Raw genomic sequence first — 23,538 nt, 5'->3', positions numbered from 1 at the left:
TGGGGCCTTGAACCTGCGTCTTTGTACGGAGCAGCACATGCACTCGACCAGATGCACTGCCGCCCAGCCCCAGACTGACAGTCTCTTCCATCTGACTTCAGAACTTGAGGAATGAACTAAATATAGCCAAAATGAAATTCCTCACTGGATCCGTCTGATATGTAATGCAACATTTCTTACAGCAAAAGCCAGTTGGCCATGGCTTGGTTGTGACTCCTGAAACTAAGCTGGGTCAGCACCCTAATGCCTTTCACTCGTCTGAAACTGCAAATCAGGGTTGTAAATTTCCAGTGACAGCGAAGTAAGTAACTAAGATTTATCCGTTACTGGAGGTAGGAAAATGCGCTGACGGGACATAAGTAGCCCATGGATTGGGCTAACTAAAAGCCCAGCCATTCTTTGCTCTTTAAAAACATCTACCTCCTAGGGGCCAAGTGGTGGCGCACCTGGTTGAGCCCATGTATTACAATGCGCAAGGACCCAGGTTTGAGCCCCCGGTCTCCACCTGCAGGAGGAAACCTTTGCGAGTGGTGAAGCAAGGCTGCAGGTGTCTCTCTGCCTCTCTCCTCCTCTATCACCCTCTTGATTTCTGGCTGTCTCTATCCAATAAATAAAGATAGTTTTAAAAAGTTAAAAAAAATTTAAAGACAAATAAACAAAAAATCTACCTCCTCTCACAAGCAGTCCGACTCTTTCAGTAGGAGCTGTGTATCTTCAAGAAGCAATTCCATTAATTCCCCACCTAATTTTGACAAGGGGGCCCAAATATTAAATGGAGTAAGTAGCAAGAGTCTATTCCACAAATAGTGTTGGGAAAATTGGGTTAAAACCCACAGAAGAATGAAACTGAACCACTACATTTCACCACACATAAAAGTAAACTCTGAATAGATCAAGGACCTTGATGTTAGACCAGAAACTATCAAATACTTAGAGGAAAATATTGGCAAAAAACTCTTCCATATAAACTTTATAGGCATCTTCAGTGACACAAATACAACTGCAAGGGAAGACAGAACAAAAATAAGCCAATGGGGGAGTCAGGCAGTAGCGCAGTGGGTTAAGCGCAGCGGGTTAAGTGCAGGTGGTGCAAAGTGCAAGGATCAGCATGAGGATCCTGGTATGAGCCCCCGGCTCCCTATTTGCAGGGGAATCACTCCACAAGCAGTGAAACAGGTCTGCAGGTGTCTATCTTTTTCTCTCCCCCTCCTCTCTCCATTTCTCCCTGTCCTATCCAACAATGACATCAACAACAACAACAACTACAACAAAAGGGAATATTTAAAAAATAATAAGCCAATGGGACTGTATTAAATTGAAAACTTCTGCACAGCAAAGAGACCACCACCTAAAGAGTCCCCTTACAGAATAGGAGATCTTTACATGCCATATATCAGACAAAAGGCTAATAACAAGCTCACCAAACAACTAAAAATGACCCCATGTATCAACAACTGTATTTACTGTAAACCATGAATCCCAATAAAAAGATTAAAGAAGAAGAAGAAGCAAGTCTATGAAGTTCGAGGTAGAGAGCACCCAACAAGCTAGGTCATTCTCATCGACCTTTAAGAGTCAATGTGGAAGCAGTTGCTAAGGTGAGTATGTGAGTTCCACATTTTTTTTCCTGTTAAGCTGTGGTGTTAGGAAGATCTGGACTCTAAGGTGTATGTCTTGGTATAGACTACCCTTCCTTTTAATTTTTATATTCTAAATGACAGTCACTGCATAATATAAGCCAAGTCATAAGAACCAGTAAGTTGAATTTATTAAGATGGAAACTGTGCTCTCAGAAAAAATTCACATATAAAGAAGAAACAGATGAACATTTAGGATCCTTAGTAGTTAAAAGGCTATCTATATATTGACACTATTAATAGCTGAGAATTATCAGAAAGCTTATCTGTTTTGGGAAGAGCTCTTGGGCTTAGAGATGCCTCACCACAGCCGTATTCCAGGTCCTGCCTAGCGCTCATGCTCTTGCTCGGATGGTCACAAGTTTCTCCCATTTCCGTTAGCCTGATCTAGGCTCATAATATACTTTCCTTGAAGTGATGACAAAGAATTCAGTTCAAAGCTAACTTCTCATTTGCCCAAAGTTTCTTTTCAGCGATTAATCCCCAAGCACTAGGATCATCAAATGTAGCATTTCTATAGGGATAGCTCACAATTCCAACAGACAATAATTATTATCATCACACTCCAGAGTGAAAGGAAACACTTCACTTTTCCATCCATACAACAAGGCAATAGCATGTCAAAACAGTATATTTCAAATGCTCGATAATTTAAAACAGTCTTTGAAGCACATCTCAGTAATTCTAACAAATAAATGAGAAGAATACTTACAATACATCCCTGAAGTCTCCAAACACATACATGTGTCTAAAGCTGTCAATAGCTATCACAGGGCAATCTGCTGGAGTTTTCTGTATGTGCAGAAGAGGGTGTCTAAATTTATCACAATCAGCATGTAAAAAGTTTATTGAACCTTTAAAACAAACATTTGGGATAGATTAGAATTTTCTTAACTGTATTCTAATAAGTTCCTAAAGACCAAAAAAAAAAAAAAAAAAAGCTACATATTAAAATTTTCAGAAGAGGCTGAATTTTTTTTTTTTTTAATTGTGAGGCACAGTAGTTTACAGTATGGTTGCTGACATATGGACACATCAATATCCCATCACACTTTTCACACCTTCCCAACACCGTAATGACATAGGATTTTAATTCCTAGGGCAAAGTATATTTTCTCCTTAGAACTTATACAAGCTCAATTTGAATTCAAGGGCTAAATTGTGATTTTTTTAAATTTTACCTTAAATGGGAAATAAGCTACTTTTCACATTGTCCATGTCTGAAAAACAGGCTCCTACAACTGACATATCCAACACCAGCATCAAGGATGCTGTGGGTTGACTTTTAATCTAATTCAACCCCTGAAATATTTTCTAAATGATCGGTTTGGGTGCGACTCTGCCAGTGTCTCCAGTTCATTTTTCTTCTCTTAACAATAGAGGGAAAACTAGTGCTACCTCAATATACCTTGAGTTATGCTTGGATATATGTGGAAAACTACTTAATTTGCTCTGATTTAGAAATAGAAACACACACACACATACACACACACACACTTAATTTGCTCTGATTTAGAAGTAGAAACACACACACACATACACACACACACACACACAAACACGAATTAGTAGATGGTGATCAGACTGCTGAGGTTCTCTCAGTTATATTGCTGGGACTATCTACTAGAAAGGGACGGGAAGAGTATGAAGGTGCTTAAGGGACATGACCAAGACAAATAACCATGGTCCGCGGCCCCACTTTCCTTGTTACTGGATTTGAGTGATTATTGGATTCTGGGGACTAAACTAGTCATCAACAGAGAGTTTTTTGGTTTTGTTTGTCCTTTAAGATTTATTTATCTTTAATGAAAGGGGGAGAGATGATCAGAGCACCGTTCTCTCACATGCAACACTAGGGACTGAACTCAGAACCCATGCTCGGAAGTCCCAAGCATTTCTTTTTTACTGTGCTGCTACCCAGCCACAGTCACTTTATTTTTTTAAGCTACTATTTGTATTATCTCTCTACTTAATGCCTCTCACTCCCGTATTTGCAAGTATATTCATGGGTTGAGTAGAATTAAAGTTAAGTTTTTAACGCAACTATGTGTGTGTGGGTGTGATTAAATTGCAGAGGGGAAAAGGGAGAAATAAAGAAATCCAGAACTGGGTTTGGTGAATTACAGAGAAGTATAGGATTCGAGAGGAATGGGAGAGCAGAGAGGGCCTGGGATAAAGGTGGAGGAAGACTGGGGTGGGTGTGGTGGTATGCAGATACTCCCTACAAGGAAATGAGAGGCTAGACTGCTGTGTCAGCAACTGTCCTGGAAACCGTTCTTTACCCAATAAAATCATTTAAACTGTTCTTTAAAAAAAATCATTTAATAAAATAAAAAAATTAAATTAAATTAAAAAATCATTGAGACCGTTCTTTACCCAATAAAGTCATTTAAAAAAAATGAAAAAGAAACCAAGAAAAAAGATGAAAATAAACACCTTTATCTGTCTACCTTTTTCACTTATTAATTGCCGGGCTACTTCATTCTGGAATATTTCTAAACTTTCTGTGTCTTCTTTCATGTGGAAGAGTATGAGAAAAGGTAGTCCTTCTTCTGTCAGCTCCTGGATAGAGAGCATTCAGTGAGAAATTGTCAGGCCTCTACATTCAATACAAATTATTTTTTCTAGGTAGGCACCGTTTTGAATCTAATTCACATAATATGCATGCAACATCCCAGGGGAAAAAAACAAAACAAAACAAAACCCAGTGATGTAAATAAACATTCACCTAAATGAAAGAATGGAGTAATTTCTCCCACCGGCAAGTACCCAGACACTCAAGAGGAGCCAGATTCTCTACTCCGCTGAGAGAAATGATCTACCTTCAATGGCTACTGGTCTGATGAGGTTTCAGGGGACAGGGGCGGTGGAAGCAGAACTTTGGTAGTTGAAAAAAATGAACTGGTTAATGGAGGAACTTAACTATGCTGAGTAACATGAGTAGGATTTTCAGTTTTCACTAATGAGATTAAAAATTGAGCATACCTGCAATAAATAAATCTTGACTTGAAAAATCATATTCATTCTACAGCTCTGGGGACACATGGTCCTACTTGTATGAATGAGACCTACCAGAACCTGGTAAGTAGTTAATTCAGAGCAGAAGACAAAATAATGAGTACACAGTTTATCAAAATTATTACTTGCCAATATAGGGGCATGTGTCCTGCTAAAGTGTGTATATGTGTGTGTGTGTGTGTGTGTGTGTGTTTATATACACACAAATGTTATCTTTGGGAGATGGGAGGGTGTGGATACTCTGGGGGTGGTTAGGATGTGGAACTCCACACTGTGTGTTCACAACCTGGAAACCTCAACTACCGCACATGTCAATCACAAATACAATTTTTTAAGAAATGTTCAGTGGTAGAGTGCAGGTCTTATTTGTGTGTGACCCTCAGCTTGATCCCCTGGCACCACACAGACATCAAAACACAAATGTAAAAGCTACATTTGTGTGAGTATAGTTATAATTACTAGATCATAGCATTACGGGGTACAGCTCCACACCCACCAAAGTTCCGCTTCCCCCGCCCATGTAGACATTTTAATCATTTACTCTCCTTAACAAATGCTAAGTTTTGACTTAGCAAATGAAACAAAACTACAAAGAACCTTATATAGTAGAATCATTCCCACCAACTCTTTTTTTTTTCTTTCTGTAATCTAAATGCAATTTCTGCCTCAGCAGAAAATGCAAATGTCTTTTATCCTTAAAGAAAAACTAACAACTAACAACAACAACAAAGCCTCAAACTGAACCTACCTGACAGGATAACTATTTCTGGCTTCTCTTTTTGTGCTTACGCCCTTTTCACTTGTCTAACAGATAAACTCAGCTTTCTGTTGCATTTACCTTGTTTAAAGTTGAGAGCTTTATCTACATACCATAAAAGTCACCATTTCAATCTGTACAATGTGGAGGCCTCCACTATATTCTACAAGCTCAAGCACTTGAACATTCCTGACTGGAAGAATCTTTGCCTCACTGCCGAGAGAAAGCCCGCATTCATCAGTGGCCACTCTTCACCTTTCCTGCAGCACACCTGGCATCACACTGACCTTTTAGCAAGATGATTTAAAGTGTCTTCTTCCTCGTCCCCCCCTCCTTTTTTTTTTTGTATTTTCTTTTTTTTTAATTTTATTTATTTAATATTTATTTTATTTATTCCCTTTGTTGCCCTTGTTGTTTTATTGTTGTAGTTATTATTGTCGTTATTGATGTCGTTGTTGGATAGGACAGAGAGAAATGGAGAGAGGAGGGGAAGACAGAGAGGGGGAGAGAAAGGTAGACACCTGCAGACCTGCTTCACCGCCTGTGAAGCGACTCCCCTGCAGGTGGGGAGCCGGGGCTCCAACCAGGATCCTTATGCCGGTCCTTGTGCTTTGCACCACCTGCGCTTAACCCGCTGCGCTACAGCCCGGCTCCCACCCCCCCCCCCTCCTTTTTTTAAAGATAAGAGCATGAAAGGGACCACAGCTCCTAAGCTTCCCTCAGTGGGGTGGGAGCCAGGATCACGGGCGGGGCGGGGCGGGGCGGGGCGGGGCGGGGCAGGGCAGGGCACTCTCCAAGTGAGCTATTTTGCCGGCCCTCGTCCCCATTTCTGTGCATTTCTGTGATTTGAATCCGTGTGTGTCTGTGCGTGCATCTACTTCCTCTGGCCTATGTATCACTGCTGTTTCCCGTGGGTAAGTCGCGGGACTTCTTAACACCAGCCACCAGCCAGCCTGGCAATTAGTGTGGCGGCCTCAGTCACCACCTCAAGCTGGCTCCTGATCTCTCAAGCCAGGTTCAGTCTAGAATTCAGGTCTAGATTTTAAGCCCTTTACTTCCTGTACCGACTTCAATGTCTCACCAGCACCAGAGACTCTTTACATGACGGTTAGCCCCGAGTTGCCTCCTCCCTGGCCCCTTTCTCTTAACTCTCCAATTGGTAAAGTACTTCTATTTCTCCTTTAATCTTTTGTTTCAGAACTAAAATAAAACTTCAAGAGAGCAATTTTTGATTCCATTCCATCTCTGCAAGAGTGTAAATAAATTCTCTCTTCTGAACAGGGCACGTCTTTATATCTGTACGACTAAACTGAAAACACAGAATCTTAACCTCACTTCTCTTTCACTCTGATTTCTCTACCTAACACAGTACAACTAAGCTGAGTGAATAAAGAAAGACACAGATGTTGCTGAATGAACACTCACTGAAAGAGAAAACTTGGAAGTTGTAAAAAAAAAAAATTCTGAGTTAAGCTGAAAGTAAAAAAAAAAGCTAACATACAGTTTTACTAGACTAAGGGAAAATATGGAAAAACTAGCAGCCACTGGAGGAGAAGAAATACAGATAAGTGTTAGAAACTACCTATCCTATGCCAGTTCGCTGGCTAAACTGATCTGCACCCATCGGCATAGCAGCAAATTCTTGGTGCTGTCAGGGCTTAGAACTTTTCTCACACTCGTTCCAACACACTTTTACCAAGCAGGCAGATACAGATTCAGGAAGGGGATAGCAACACAGCCAGATTTAGAGGTTAACACATCTTTCCCTATGGCTCAAATGATTTATAAAGAGTAAGTTATACGTGTTAATAAATTTATAGAATTAGTAGATGTGCCACTACCATGTGGGAAGTGGAGGAGGGACGAAGATGACACTGTTTAAGGTTTTCAATGCCTGTTTCTTTAGACTCTGTATTTGACCAACAACAAAAACAGTTCCTATAAGAACTGCCAAAGCAGGCAAATAATTATGAGAAGCCACTAAATCTCTCCACATCTCTGAAAACTAAATAAACTAACGCAATAAAAAATAAATCGGCTGGGGGTCGGGCGGTGGCAGCTGGTTAAGTGCACGTGGCGCAAAGCGCAAGGACCAGCGGAAGGATCCCGGTTTGAGCCCCTGGTTCCCCACCTGCAGGGGAGTCGCTTCACAGGCAGTAAAGCAGATCTGCAGGTGTCTATCTTTGTCTCCCCTTCTCTGTCTTCCCCTCCTCTCTCCATTTTTCTCTGTCCTATCCAACAACGAACAACATCAACAACAACAATAATAACCACAACAAGGCTACAACAACAAAGGCAACAAAAGGGTGGGAAAACGGCCTCCAGGAGCAGTGGATTCATGGTGCAGGCACTGAGCCCCAGCAATAACCCTGGAGGCAAAATAAATAAATAAATAAATAAATAAATAAATAAATAAATAAATAAATCAGCTAAACACACCTAAAGCCTAGAGAACTGACAAAAGTGGCAGGTATGGTTATACTTAAAATTTTCATTATTTTCGATAGAGACAGTGAGAAATCAAAAACGGGAGGGAGAGGCAGAGAGAGAGAGGTGCAGCAGCACTGCTTCATGCTTGTGAATCTCTCCTCCCGTCGGTGGAGACCAAGGGCTTGAGTCCCCGTCCCTGTGAGCTGTCACCTGTGCGCTCAACTGAACACACCGCTACATCCGGGCACAGCCCCAAGGGAGGCCATCTGATAAACCGAAAACCGATAAGCAGAGCCGTATCCATCTTTTCTTTTGAAATCAATATAAGATCAAAATGGAGAAGGCCAGCAACAATAGCAATCGGAGGGTGATGATACAAATGTTTCACATTTTCAAAGTTTGATTTAAAGGCCCTTTAAGCACTGTTTTACAATTATTTATCCTACTAGTAAATGCTAAGTTTAAAAGTTTTAAGCTATAAATATACATTAAAAAATAGGAAATGTAAAATTCTTTTATTTATTTGTTATTGGATAGAGACAGAGAAATTGAGAGAGAAGGGGGAGACAGAGAGGAAGAGAGACAGACAGACACCTGCAGTCCTGCTTCACCGCCTGTGAAGCGACTCCCCTGTAGGTGGGGAGCTGGGGGCTTGAACCGGGATCCTAACTGGTCCTTGCGCTTTGCACCAGGTGCGCTTAACCCACTGTGCTACCATCTGACTCCCGAAAATGTAAAATTCTTAAGTCTTCTAGGCATCTTGTGCTCTACAATATGACAACATACACTGACACTTAGTGGCCAAACACTAAAATTGTAGTAGTATTTTGAATTCTGTAAAATTTAACTACATTCTCACTAAAAAATCTACTTTATAGTACTATGAATGATAGAAAACAGCTGGAGATGAATGTGGATTATATGTGATAGGCCCAACAATACCAGCATTAAAAAGAAATTTGCAAGAAAAAAATTCTTCAAAAAATGGGGAGAGTGGTCTGGGAGGTGGTGCAGTGCATAAAGCATTGGTTCTCAACCACAAGGTCCTGAGTTCAGTCCCTGGCAGCACATATATAAGAGTGATGTCTGGTTCTCTCTCTCCCTTTTCTCATGAATAAATAAATTACTTAAAAAAAATTTTTTTTTTGTTTTTGTTTTTTTTATATGAATGTATTTTTTTTAATATTTATTTTATTTATTTATTCCCTTTTGTTGCCCTTGTTGTTTTATTGTTGTAGTTATTATTGTTGTTGTCGTTGTTGGATAGGACAGAGAGAAATGGAGAGAGGAGGGGAAGACAGAGAGGAGGAGAGAAAGACAGATACCTGCAGACCTGCTTCACCGCTTGTGAAGTGACTCCCCTGCAGGTGGGGAGTCGGGGTTGGAACCGGGATCCTTATGCCGGTCCTTGTGCTTTGCGCCACCTGTGCTTAACCCGCTGCGCTACAGCCCAACTCCCCCCAATTTTTTTTTTTTTATTTAAGAAAGGATTAATTAACAAAACCATAGGGTAGGAGGGGTACAACTCCACACAATTCCCACCACCCAATCTCCATATCCCACCCCCTCCCCCGATAGCTTTCCCTTTCTCTATCCCTCTGGGAGCATGGACCCAGGGTCATTGAGGGTTGCAGAAGGTAGAAGGTCTGGCTTCTGTAATTGCTTCCCCGCTGCTGAACATGGGCGTTGACTGGTCGGTCCATGCTCCCAATAAATTACTTTTTAAAAATGGGGAGGGGAGTCGGGTGGTAGTGCAGGGGGTTAAGCACACATGGCGTGAAGCACAAGGACCGGCGTAAGGATCTTGGTTTGAGCCCCTGGTGACATCTATCAATAACAACAATAATAACTACAACAACAAAAAAAAAGGGGGGGGGAGAAACTGAGCAAAATAAAAAAGAATGTTAGAAAAACCCATGATGATAGAACGATGGATGGAGGAAGCATATTCTTTCAGATAGCACATACCTCTCCATTTTCAAATGTTATTTCTCGAACAAGAGGAACACACTTGTCTTGGATCCAATTGTAAGTACCATCAAAATTCGTCATAGATCCCAAGTACACCATATCTGGAACAGACTGCTGTCACAAAAACAAACGAAACAAAACAAAACAAAAACTTAAACACATCTAACCTGTGCTAGCACACACGCATCCCTGAAGCTGTCTATGAACCTTGACCAATCTACAAAGGACGTCAAAGAAATAAAAACCATGAACCTTCTTAGGGGATCAAGATGGGGGGGTAGTTAATTATCAGGGGCTTGATTGTCTAACCTACAAGACTTCTGTTTCTCCTTGGAGATGGGTTAATGACACTATTAGTATATTCACCAATGGCAATGAGGCATTTAAAAAAATATATCCAACTTAATTTGGTGAGACCAAGGGGAGAGCAACTGGTTGAGCACATATGTTACAATGCACAAAGACCCAGGTTCAAGCCCTTGGTCCCCACCTGCAGGGGCAAAGCTTCGCAAATGGTGAAGCAGGGCAGCAGGTGTCTCTCTTTTTCACTCTCTCCAACCCCTTTCAATTAGTCTCTACTTAATAAATTAAAAGTTTTTAATTAATTTAACTAGTTTTGGAAATCAAAATACCAGAAGAAATTCTGGAACACTCAGTAAAAGATTGGAAACATATATATTATATAAGTCTTAAGGCATGGCTATCTGGAATGTTAATTAAAATAGCATCTGTTCCTAAGTCCATTCAAAACCATATTTTACTGTTAATTAAAATGATAGTAAAAATAACAAACATTAATAGAATAAACTTACTGTGTCTAAGCATTAAAGCAAGCATTCTATATATGTTGATTCATTTAATCCTTAAGACATTTCTTTAAACGGGTGCTATTATTTTTTAAAATTTATTTAGTTATTATTGGATAGAGACAGAGAGAAATTGACAGGGGAGTGGACGGGAGACAGAGAGACACCTGCGGCCCTGCTCCACCACTCGTGAAGCTCTCCCCCTGCAGGTGGAGTCTAGGGGCTTGAGCCCGGGTCCTAGTGCCCTGTAAAGTGAGAGCTTAGCCAGGTGCACCACCGCCTGGCCCCCTACACAGGTGCTACTCTCACCACATCTATCTTCACCAGTGAACAAACTGAAGAAGAGTGAAGCAAAGAAGCTTGCCCAGTTATACATGTGAGGGTGAAGAGTGTGATGACGAGACTCCACCCCAGTCTCTAATGACCAAACTATTACTATAGCTGGTGAGACGATGTATTGGGTGGGTGCAGGACTTAAACTACTAAGGAAATGTATGTGCAGAAAATACAGGCAAATTCCTATGAATCAGAATAGGAAATAGTCGAGAGAGAGAGGGAGAGAGGGAGAGAGAGGGAGAGGGGGGGAGAGAGAGAGAGAGAGAGAGAACCTCCACCTAACTACATAGAAACTTCAAAACACTGCAAGTAAATTTTTAACTGAAATCTGTAACTTGAGGAACCAGACGGGCCCTCGCCTGAAGAGTATATGTACACTTTATCACACCAGGAACTGAACTTGAGCCCTCAGCCACCTCGTGTGAGCACAATGCAAAGGGGAAGTTTCACAAATGGTGGAACACTGCTTTACTCTCTTAAATTCTCTCTCTCCCCTTCTGTCTCTTAGCCTCTATGGGGGGGGGGGTCCATCAGGAGCAGTGGAATCATTCAGGTGTGAATTCCAAGTAAAAAAACATTGGGAATGGGGGGGGGAATGTGAATTGAAAAAAGCATAGACTCCCCCTCCCGTATAACCTGCAATGAAGACTTTACAGTATTTTGAAATGCCAGATACAGTGAGCTCCATCTCTTAGCTGCAGCTCTCGTAAAGCAGCTATGTCTAAGGTTGGATACATGTACTTGTTGGCATAAATGTTAAGAACAATCTAGCTCCTCATTATCTGTCAAGTATCAATTTAATTTACACCCCAGAAGATTACGGAGCTTCGCTGCTCTGATTCAAGTAAGAAGTGATGCTTTCAAATAAGTTTCTTTTGTCACTGATGTTTATTTGCTTTATAATGTGGAGCCCAGACCGAATGAGAGAGAAAGGTAGGTAAGACCTGAGCATCAGAACTCTAGTCCTAGCCCTGCTGTTAAATAAATGTCCAGGAGACTTTAAGCCACTGTTTCCTTATCTTTGACAAGTTGGAGTACACACGTGGGTCTACACTCTGCAAAATTTCTATGATTCTATGAACATTAACATATATAAAACTATAGACTACAGTATGCATGCATTTAAATTATCTAAAGCTATATATACTGAGAAATCACAACTTACCCCAGGTGGTTTGTAAATTATGCTGTCTCCACTAAATCGTTCTGGTTTTGAAACAGCTCTAATAGAAAGAGAGAAGTAGTAATAACACCCTTAACAACAAAAAAAATAGCAATGACCCACCTAGATAGAGTAGAAGAGGCTAGTTCATGTTTTGCGACGTATGAATTATAAAGATTAAAAACACATCATCTTTCTTACTTATCACATAGCACCAAGAAAACCATTAAAGGGAAAGTTTAATAAGTGTCACCTTTAAAGGAACATTTTATTTAGCTGGTCAGTGAGTTTTATAAGTCTAGACAGGTGGTGTTAGCACTGTGGTCCCCCCCACCGCCTTTTTTTTGTCGTTTCCTATAATTGGGGTTAATTAAGTTCATCTTGTGATCTGGAGAGATGAACTGAAAAAAACAAAGAACTTTTACATGTTCATATCAGACTCAACAATAAATTCTCTACTTGCTAAGACAACAACAACAACAAAGATGCATCAAAACAACATATCCTTAGGATAAAATTCCCTAAATAAGCAACTTTTTGTCTGCTAACCGCTGTTTTCTGTGTCTAGTACAGTATCTGGTGATAAATAAATATTTGATGAGTAAATGCTACAACAAACTCCATGTCGAATGGGTAACTCGTTCTCTAAATTACTTTGGCATTAACTGAGAACTAATTCATGTGCAGTTTCTAACTAATGGTGCCACTAGTTGGGCTCTATTCAAGACAGGTGTCCCAACTGTTAACAGTTATGGACCAAAAAAGACAGACACTTGGTGGAGGGTATCTCCAATTACCAGCATGAGTTAAGGACAGATCCTGACTAATCTCTGATGTTGAGAGAAAAAAAAAAAAGGTGAGATTAAAGTCAGAGAGACAAGAAAGATACAAACCACTGAAATTTAATGTAAAGTTGTAGATAAAGCAAAAAAAAAAAAAAAAAAGAAACTGCTGTGGATTTATTTTATTTTATTTTGCCTCCAGGGTTCTCACTAAGGCACTGTTCCTGGTGGCTCTTTTTCCCCCGTTGTTGTTGTTGGGGGAAAGACAGACACCTGCAGACCTACTTCACTACTTGTGAATCGACCCCCTTGCAGATGGGGAGCCAGGTGCATAAACTGGGATCCTTGCATTTTGTCCTATGTGGGCTTTACCCACTGCGCTACCAAGCGAACCCCTAAAAAATTTTTTTTCATGGGTTGGGGAAATAGCATAATGGTTATGCACACACTTGAGGCCACAATGTCCCAGGTTCAATCTTCAACACCATCATAAACCAGAGCTGAGTATTGCTGCAATCTATCTCTCACTGAATACACTCCTCATTACTTCAACTACCTTTGTTGATCACAATGAAATAAACTGTTTTTGTTTTGGGTGGGGGTAGACAGCATAATGGTTATGCAACAAGACTCTCATGCCTGAGGCTCCATAGTCCCAGGTTCAGCAATCCCACCACCATAAACCAGAGCTGAACAGTGGTCTGAGGGGCCAGGCGGTGGCATACCTGGTTAAGCACACACACTACAGTGTGCAAGGACTGGGGTTCTAGCCCCTGCTCTCCACCTGGAGGAAAAAAGCTTCATGAGTGATGAAGCAGGGCTACATGTGTCTGTATCTCTTCTTATCTCCCACTCCCTGCTCAATTTATCTGTATATATATATATATATATATATATATATATATATATATATATATGTAATTTTTTAAATTAAAAAAAGAACAGAGCTCTGGTTAAAAATAACAAAAAGAAAAGTTTTTTTTTTAAAAAAAAAGGTCACGAGTTTTAAATAAAAAAGTAGTATTGGAGGCTGAGGAATTAGCATAGTGGTTATGCAAAAACAAACAAAAAACTCATGCTCAAGCCAGCAAAGCTCCCAGATTCAATCCCCAGCACCACTATACACCAGAGATGAACAGTGTTCTGGGGGGGAAAAATTAATATTGGGTTGTCGGAAAATTCATACTGTATTTTTTCTTCCTCCCCCCCCCCTTTTTTTTAATCAGACACTGCTCAGCTCTGGCTTATAGTGATGCAAGGGATTGAACCTAGGACTCTGGAGCCCCAGGCATGAGAGTCTCTTTACACAGCCATTATGCTAGCTATCCCCAACATAATGCATTTTTCTATGCAAAAATGTGTCAACTTTCCCAACAGCCAGACAGCAATGGGAGAGTCAGCTTCTATGGTTTTCTGCTACTGAGAGTTTGAAAGATTGAAGGTAGTTAAAAAAAAATTTTTTTTTAAAGTAGTATTTCAAAAAATTGGGGTATGAAGAGAAAATTATAGCTTAAGAAACAAAGAAGGAAAGACTCTTAGTTTTGGAAAGGAAATGATAAGAAAGGACAGGCTAAAAGTATAAGAAAGTAAGGACAGCTGATGGGTCAAAGCCCAGGAGATTCTGAAGGGACAAAGACACAGGTGAAGAGCTTGGTCTTGGCAGAGCGCATGGCTCTTCTGAAAGAGAAGACAGAGAAAAGGTGCTAGAGAGGCTGAGCTGAGTAAAATGTAGCTCACGGGGCAGGGTGGTGGCACACCCAATTAAACACAGTACTACTATGCAAAAGGGCGCGGGTTTGAGCCTCAGATCCCCATCTGCTGCCGGGACACTTCACAAGACGTGAACTAGGTCTGTATGTGTCTATTTTTCTCTCTCCCTATTTCCCTCTCCTCCTCGATTTCTCTCTGGCATCTAGAAAAAAGAAAAATGGCTACCAGGAGTGGTGGATTTATAGTGCTGGCACTGAGCTCCAGCAATAACCACACAGGTTAGCATTCTGTATGACACAGGATAGTGACGGTCACTAACTTGGCTCTTCTATCTTTTTATTATTTATTCCCTTTTGTTGCCCTTGTTTTATTGTTGTTGTAGTTATTATTGTTGTTACTGATGTCATTGCTGTTGGATAAGACAGAGAAATGGAGAGAGGAGGGGAAGACACAGAGGGGGAGAGAAAGTCAGACACCTGCAGACCTTCTTCACCGCCTGTGAAGCAACTCCCCTGCAGGTGGGGAGCCGGAGACTTGAACTGGGATCCTTGTGCTGGTCCTTGGACTTCGCGACACCTGTGTTTAACATGTTGTGCTACTACCAGACTCCCTGGCTCTTTTTTTCTTTTACCCATATTCTGAGGTAAAATATTAGAGGATTAACAGCAAGCAGACTTCTAAAATGGTTAAAAAAAAATTTTTTTTAAAAAGAGGTCAGAAATACATGTAAAGACTAGCTAGTGACTTTAAGAGGACCAACAGACTGTTTGGAATGGTCATCTTCAGAAAATGACCAGGAGAGAATCTATCATGGCAGCCAAGCTGACCCACTGACACACTCAATTATGAAACTTACCCAAACGCAGAATAGAAGGCACAGTCATCGTGCAAAATATTTGCTACTCTCTCAAAAACTCTATAGTTTTCAGAATCCTTCTGTTCAAAATATCCAATGATATTTCTTTTGCTGCGCTGTAAATAAAGCATGTCATCAGTTTACAAGCTATATAGTTTTATAAAAGTATGATTTCACTTATTCAGTTGTTTAGCTCCAAATGGAGATTAACAATGTCTATTTAGTTTTCAACATACAATCTAAAATGATCGAATATTACACTGGACAGAAAGCCATCTTAACTACAAGCAGATGAAATCATAAACATTTCCTTCTGGCATTTTATTTTAAAATTTCAACAAGTTGATTAACCACCAACAGTCTTTTCGTAAATATGGTGACTAGTTCTAAAAAGTGATTCAAACCGTGTACACTGATTCACAACCTGTGACTGTTTGTAGAGACTCATGCGTGAGTCTCAGTCTAGGAATATTCAAAAGGCAAAAGACTGGGCCCTCTTTTTCCAGGCCATTGGAGGCCTGTTCTTGTATCGAGGAACACTGAATCCAAGAGACACTGTCACACTCCAGGGCAAAGCGCAGGCTTACTGCTTTTCTGAAATGGCAACTCCCTCAGTCCAGAGTTCTCTGGGAACACAAGCCACACTGTGTGCTCATTGGGGTCCTCCGTGTTACCGCCTAGGGACTTGGGGCTAAGGAAAGAAACGCAAACATGCTTCTAAAGCTGTGAACTGAGTGATAAAGCTCTTTGCTTTGGACCCGGAAATCCTGTGTCTTCTAACAACACTCAAGAAAATCACAGCCACGGTAAGCTATTGTTTGTAAGTAGGACAAAATCAAATCTCAAAGCTGACAGTGACAATATGGAGCCCAAACTCATTTTTTTTTTTTGGTTTTATTTAAATATTCCTTAGTACATAAAATAAAAAGTCTGCTAAATATATTACAAGGGTGGGAGGAGATATTTTTAGAAGACACTAAAATGTGTACAATGAGCTGACATAGAAGTATGTAAAGTAGATACACTGAGAAGTTCTGCTAAGGAAAACATGAAAAAATCTGGTGCTGTGTGGAGGCCTGATATTATCTTCTGTTTTTTTCCATAGAGTAAGCCATACTCTTCCCTCAACTAACCCAAATTTCTTTAATCCACTCTTACAGAATGCTATGTATTATGTACCCAAAGAGTAAGTATAACATCAACACTTCCCCTCAGAATTTGAGAAAATATCAAATCCACTCTAAATATATTTTTACAAGTTTAAATCTTTCGATCGCACAAGAATTTTTTTTTTTTGCACCAACTAGCCAATGCACAGACTTCCGGAGGCGTGGCCATGGCGCAAATAGGTGATGTTCATTTGATCCGGTGAAGGTTAACAACTTACATCAATGGTGTTGATTTCTGCTAAATCGTGAAGTTCTTGAACGGGGTCACTTTTCTGTTGCCTGATGTAATCTGCAAGTGCTTTCACTGATCGCTGACCCCTGTACTCTCTCTTCATCATCATTCCATTTCGAAACAATTTGAGAGTTGGGTATTTGCTTATCCTATATCTCTGGGCTATGTCAGCTAAGAACAAAGAGGAAAGAAAATTAACTTTACCCTCATACTCAGTATGGGTGAGCTACTGAGCCCAACAGTCAAGAATTCTACAGTTATTTTGTGAAAAGATGTTGGTTCATATTCATAGGATTGCTTTTCAATGTTAAAGAACAAAGTTGCTGGGGCCGGGGTGGTGGCACACCTGGTTGAGCACACATGGTAAAGTGCATAAGGACCCAGCCTAAGCCCCCGGTCCCCACCTACAGGGGAAAAGCTTTGCGAGTGGTGAAGCACAGCTACAGGTATGTCTCTCTGTCTCTCTTCCTCTCTGTATTCCCCTTCCCTTTCGATTTCGGGCTATCTCTATCCAATAAATAAAGATGGTTGATTTTGGCTAGTACATGTTTATATGGATGTATACTACCTGGGCTTAATCATCCTAAGTTGGGCTGTGTAAACTATATGAATTGAAACAAGTATGCTCTAGGTTCTCATCTGATAAAGGAGCAATCATTTCTAGGACACAGGCTTGTTTTGGGAATAAATGAATGAGGCGGGCTGGGTGGTGGCACACCAGGTTATGTGCACGTAGTACGAAGCACAAGGACCCGCTCAATGATCCCTTTTCAAGCCCCTGGCTCCCTACCTGCAGGGGTGTTGCTTAGCAAGCAGTGAAGCAGATCTCTCTGTCTTTCTTGCTCTCTATCTTCCGCTTCCCTCTTAATCTCTCTCTGTCCTATCAAAAAAAAAAAAAAAGCCTCCTGGATTCACAGTGCAGGCACTGAGTCCCAGCGATAACCCTGGAGGAAAGAAAAAGAGAGAGAGAGAGAGAGAGAGAGAGAGAAAGGAGTATCAAATGAATGACATAATAAATGCTTAGTATTAGCAAATAGTTATATATATCCCAGTAACAAATCAGAATGTGCAAAAACCCAACTTTGAAATAGTCATTCAAGTCATGTTGTAATGTCATTCAATGGGATCTCCTACATTAGAGATACTAAAGGAAAATAAAATTTAAAGCATTCTCAAATGGTAAAAATAAATATTAAGAGTCATTGCTACTAGAATAACCTCAGACAACCTCAGAAAAATGTCATGTAGGCCAACACCAGAATAAATAAAGCTCAGCAGGGCACACTAATGTAAATACTTATTTTATTATGACCTCTGGAGACATTCTCAGGCAGTGGAGATTAAAAGCAAAGAAAAAAAACTGATTAAAATTTCTGTTCATTGTGAAATGATCATCCAAGTAAGTCTAGTTAATAACATGCGCCACCACCATGCAGGAACAAAATAGTTTTGCTGTATTTTCAGATTTGTTCTATTAGTAACTTCCAAATATATGATACAACATTATCTGAAATCACTAAGCTGAACTTTACAACTCCTTCACTGGGTTGATTTTCCTGAAAGAAGGTTAAACATAAGCCTTCCTGACTTTCATCTCATACCAAGAGCATTTGCTTATCTTAGAAGATTTCTATTAGCTTTTTTTTACCCCTCAGTGTGAAGTATCAATTGAATTTCTTTAATTCCTTCATCAGGTAATAGAACCATCCATTTTCATAACACCTCAAAGTCATGCATTTATTATTATTATCCACATTGAAAAAGGACTTGTAGCTGATATATTCACTAACCTTTTCCTTCAAGACTAAAACAGACTCTTTTCTATACTAAATGTGTATATGTTAATATATTTTAATATTATTTCAAATTTATGTGAATTGATGACTAAAACATTGTCATCAGACTAGTCACAAAAAGTTAAATTTCAAGTGATCCGATTAATAAGAACACAAAACATCTATATGCCCATGGATCAAAGATGAAATCACAAAGGGAAATGGGAAAGTATTTGTTAATCATGCAAAAATTATACTTTTAAAAAAACCTAATTTATATTACAATCAGTTTGATGAGCCAGAGTGAGAGCTCACTAGGCAGGGTGTGTGGTATACGCCATACTATAGCTGAGCTGTGAACTGCGGCATCACTGGGAGGGCGTGCCATGGCTCTGGGGGGGGGGGGGGAGATTTCAATGCTGTGCGCTTCTCTCTGTGTCTTTACCTGAATGAACAAAAGCCAGCCTGAACAGCAGTGAAATCAAGAAAGAATTGAAGATGCCTGATAAGATGTGATTTTTATATAATGCTATACTGTATTTCTTACTGTGGGAAGACAGAAAAAGGAAGAATACACACATAAACAAAATGTCATTATTTGCTGGTAATGTATTTTACAGGAAAACTGCAGTAGCTCAGATTCTGACTTTCTAGCAGAATGCAGATGACACATTCCCCCCCCCAAAAAAACCCAAAAGGGACTCTACAAAAGGATTTCCATTTCCAAGTGGTGTAAGCAAGTATCGTAAACCTATCATTACTGCTGTGACAACTGGGAAAAACCAAGCTTTTAAAACATATTTTTAAAAAGATATCAGAGATCATGAAACCACTAAAAACTAAATTAATTGAAATTCTAGAAAGGAAGAAAAGGATGATTGCTAAGTAAGTAAAGATCACTAGCTGGTCATTTCTTTCCCACACGTTTCCTACGATTCCTTTAAAAAATTAAATCTGAACTTGTACAGATTTAAGAGTGAGGATTACACCTGATAGACAAAACAAAAAAGAACATGGTGAAGTTTTTCCTATTCTCCTGGACTGAAAGGTGAACTGAAGCAGTTCTATAAAGTACACCGCAAATTTCTTCCCAGATAAATTTACGGAGGGCAGGGGTGGCATGGGAAGTTGGAGGCTAGATCAGAAAACAAATTAAAGTCTATGGCTTTGTGGTGCTTAGGACACAATATCCATTTACGAAGGTCTGAATCGGCAGCAAACACACAGCTTAAGCCATTTGGTCAGATTTTGAAGCTGCATCATAAGCAAGGAAACATGCAGACACTGAAGAGCACGCGCCCCCCCCCCCCAATTTAATATGACTGGAGGAAAGATACTTGTGATGTATGTGGAGGGAACTGCAGCGGTGAGGGCTGAGTGAGCACTGGGGGCCAAAGTGTGCAGAGGTGGACAAGAACCCAGGTTGGCGGCAGATCAGCGTCAGACCTGTCCCGGAAGGCTGAGCGACTGCACCCACGTGACAGCACCTGTCCTGTAAATCAGTATTTCCCCAACAGTGTGAAATAGGAAGAAATAATGAGTTTCACAATAAATGATTGATGACAGACCACCTTTAAAAGATAAATGGATTACAGATATCAATTTATGAAACACAGATGGTCAACAAACATAAAAGCAAGTTCAGAGATTAAGAATCATCAGTCACGTGAACACTATCTTGCCAAATTACCCCTCAAATATGAAGGAGAAACCAAGTTTCCCGGACACAAAGACACCCAGAAACTGAAGGAATTCACCACCACCAACCCTGACTTGCAAGAACTACTGAATGGAGTCCTGCAGGAAAAGAAGGAAAGGAACAAACCTGAAATGAGGTCATCTGTGGAGGAATAAAAGGAGCAACAAAAGGAGCAAACATAAAGGGAGAGGGAGGGCAGCGAGGACAGAGCGACACGGCCCGTGTCGGTGAAACAAAGCGACTGTCAAAGACCCGGACACTGGAAGCAAAACCCTCAATTTCAATCTCTGCCTCACCTTCCCTGGAAGCAGAAGGAAAAGTGTTGGGTGGGACAGATGGGCCAAGAAGAGAAGGGTGAATCCGGGATGACTCCACATACAGCTGGAACTTGGGAAACAGAGTTACAAAGAGAGAATGTCAAGAAACTTGGATGGGCAGAGGTATACTGCACCAAGGCAAGGGTCTCTGGGGAGGAGTGAAATAGGTTTGGGGCCCTTGATGGGGTAGTTGGGGGGGGAGGAGTATGCAGCAGACACCTGTTGTGCAGAACTGGGAAACCATCAACATGCATAAACATATGTGCTGTAACTCGTTAATCCAATAAAAAAATACAGTAGTTTTATAAATCAAAACTACAAGGTATCATTTTGCTTATTTAGTTGGCAAACTAGCAATGACAGCTTTCTTTAATTCAATAATATAGCCCTACTATGTTGAATTGAGGTGCATAGTCAATGTTAGTAAGATTAAGGTAGTCTAGTTGGTGCCTCATTGGTCAGTGGGAAGCTAAGGGATTGTTTTATCTCCCCTTCCCCACCCCCCAAAAAAAGATTACAGCACAAAGGAAATGAGAGGAACTCAGAGAAGAAGTAACTAGCCTGATAGGAAACAACCATTTTCTATTTGTGGCACAAGGGACAGTATGAAAATAAGACAGCAAGAGGAACTACTAAAGACTACTCATACTTCTGATTTTCTTGACTTGGTAAATCAGTGGGCATAGTGGAAAAACAGTATACTAATAGCAAATACTTATACACTATTAATAGGAGTCAAATAAATAAGGTGAGAGATGGACTCCAGGGACTTTAAAGCTAAGTTAAGAACATCTGAGCTTTATGCTGTCTGTGGTAAACAAGCCTTCCCCCCCTCACACAGTAGTGTTAGGCTAAGAGCACTCACCTGGCAGAGAGAACCAAGGAGACCTGTAAGAAAGCTACAGATGACAGTCCTGGCAGAAATGACAAGATTCTACAAGTTCTAACATCACAATACTTAGTCTGCCTTAAAATTCTGATTACAGATAGGAAAAGACCAGATAAAAACTCAAAGGTGACTAAAGGAGTAAGTAAGCAGTTAATTCTCAGTCAGCATAACTGCAGAGGCAGGTAGGCTGCGCATCGAGGTGGGTTCTTAATTATGAAGAAGAAAACCCTTACGACTACTTGGCTCAATAATCTAGGCATAAAGATGACCTTTTTACAAGCTTTGGTCAAAAGTGATGTAAAGATACTTACAAACTGTGACATTTTAACAACATACAATGAATGACTTCAGGAGAATAAGAAGAGTCTTCCACCCCTATTAACTGCATGGATCAAACATTAAGGTGGATGTCAAAAGAACTATGAATTTCAGAAAGTTAACAGCTCTCTGATTAGAAACTTAGCATGTGCTTTTGCTTCAATGGTCACTTTCCTTTCTTTGATGAATTGTCTACCTGCCTAATGCCCAGCAGGATTCAAAATAGGCAAACTGCCTCCTGACTTGTCTCAGCGGTGTCTTTCCTTGCTGATGACCCCTGACAGACAGCAGAAGGGGCAGGCGACTTCAGCAGGAAGATGGCACTGTTGCTTTGGTTAAGAGACAAGGACCGGTCTGCCTGTTTACTTTCTTCCGTTCCCGAACCGCTATACGTTCACAATAAGGAACAGAACAAAATAAGAAGAAAAGTGGGAATCAGGCGGTAGCGCAGTGGGTTAAGCACAGGTGACGCAAAGCGCAAGGACCGGCATGAGGATGCAGATTCGAGGCCCCGGCTCCCCACCTGCAGGGGAGTCACTTCACAGGTGGTGAAGCAGGTCTGCAGGTGTCTGTCTTTCTCTCCCCCTCTCTGTCTTCCCCTCCTCTCTCCAATCCAACAACAATGACATAAAAAACAATAACTACAACAATAAAAAACAAGGGCAACAAAAGGGAATAAATAAATATAAAAAGAAAAAGAAGATCCTAGGTGGAAAAACTACAAAATGAAGCCTAGAAGCCTACTCTGAATACATATAGTATTGTTGTCTATAATTAATAACTTCTTATCATAAAACTTGGCTTACGTACTGCTTGTACTAATTTATCTGATGCTTACGTTGCACAGCAGTCGGTGTATGGAGATGTGCTGTTAAGCTCAAGGATAATCACAAAGTACTGCTCCCCAAATGGCTAGCAGGTGTCTGAATGGCCTGCACTGACTGGCAAGTATTTCTTGCTAAGTGTTGTACGTCCTACAGCCACTGGAGGTCAGCAGAGAATCTGGCCCCATCAGGGGTAGATGGACAGGGTTTAAACAGCTAAAGCAGCCTATCCACCAGATGACATAAAGTGAGATTATGAACTACAGTTAAAGCAGGGGCAGGTTTTGAATTGGGCCTGTGTAAAAAATTTTGGAAAACAGATGCAAAGAAAAAAATAAGAGCCGTCTGTAACTCAATCCAACCACTACTGGGGAAAATCACTAGAAATATTTTGGTCTTATCTTGTCGACTCTGAATAAATGTTGCTTAACTAGTGGGGATGTGTTTTAATTTATTTAAAAAAAAAACTCTGAGGTTAATTAAATAGAATAGTGCCAACATCAATATTTGAAGAATGGTTATCAGTGGACTGGAAGAAAACTCCAGTAAAGTAACTTTCTTTCTTTCTTTCTCTCTCTTTCTTTCTTTCTTTCTCTCTCTCTCTCTCTCTTTCTTTCTTTCTTTCTTTCTTTTTGCCTCCAGGGTTATTGCTGGGACTCGGTCCCTGCACCAGGAATCCTCTGCTACTGGAGGCCATTTTTTCCCCTTTTTGTTGCCATTGTTTAACGTTGTTGTGGCTATTATTATTGCAGTTGTTGATGTCATTGGTATTGGATAGGACAGAGAGAAATGGAAAGAGGAGGGGAAGACAGAGAGGGGGAGAGAAAGATAGACACCCGCAGACCTGCTT

General features: G+C 40.5%; 1 protein-coding gene across 2 annotated transcripts in view; it reads right to left on the bottom strand.

Annotated features, from left to right (window-relative positions):
* Positions 1-23,538, bottom strand: part of ERP44 (endoplasmic reticulum protein 44) — an 86,197-nt gene that overhangs the window by 8,901 nt on the left and 53,758 nt on the right. Inside the window, exons 5-10 of one of the 2 annotated variants that reach the window (XM_007525532.3) lie at positions 16,853-17,037; positions 15,466-15,581; positions 12,121-12,178; positions 9,811-9,927; positions 4,088-4,199; positions 2,350-2,491 (exon numbers count right to left, since the gene is read on the bottom strand). In XM_007525532.3, the coding sequence (XP_007525594.1) occupies positions 2,350-2,491; positions 4,088-4,199; positions 9,811-9,927; positions 12,121-12,178; positions 15,466-15,581; positions 16,853-17,037 (730 nt within the window). The remainder of the gene's footprint in view (positions 1-2,349; positions 2,492-4,087; positions 4,200-9,810; positions 9,928-12,120; positions 12,179-15,465; positions 15,582-16,852; positions 17,038-23,538) is intronic. The other variant, XM_060199101.1, reaches the window with a different exon arrangement.

The sequence above is a fragment of the Erinaceus europaeus genome, chromosome 10, assembly GCF_950295315.1.
Source record: "Erinaceus europaeus chromosome 10, mEriEur2.1, whole genome shotgun sequence".
In the NCBI taxonomy this organism is placed as follows: Eukaryota; Metazoa; Chordata; class Mammalia; order Eulipotyphla; family Erinaceidae; genus Erinaceus; species Erinaceus europaeus.
This window is presented reverse-complemented; position numbering and strand designations above follow the sequence as displayed.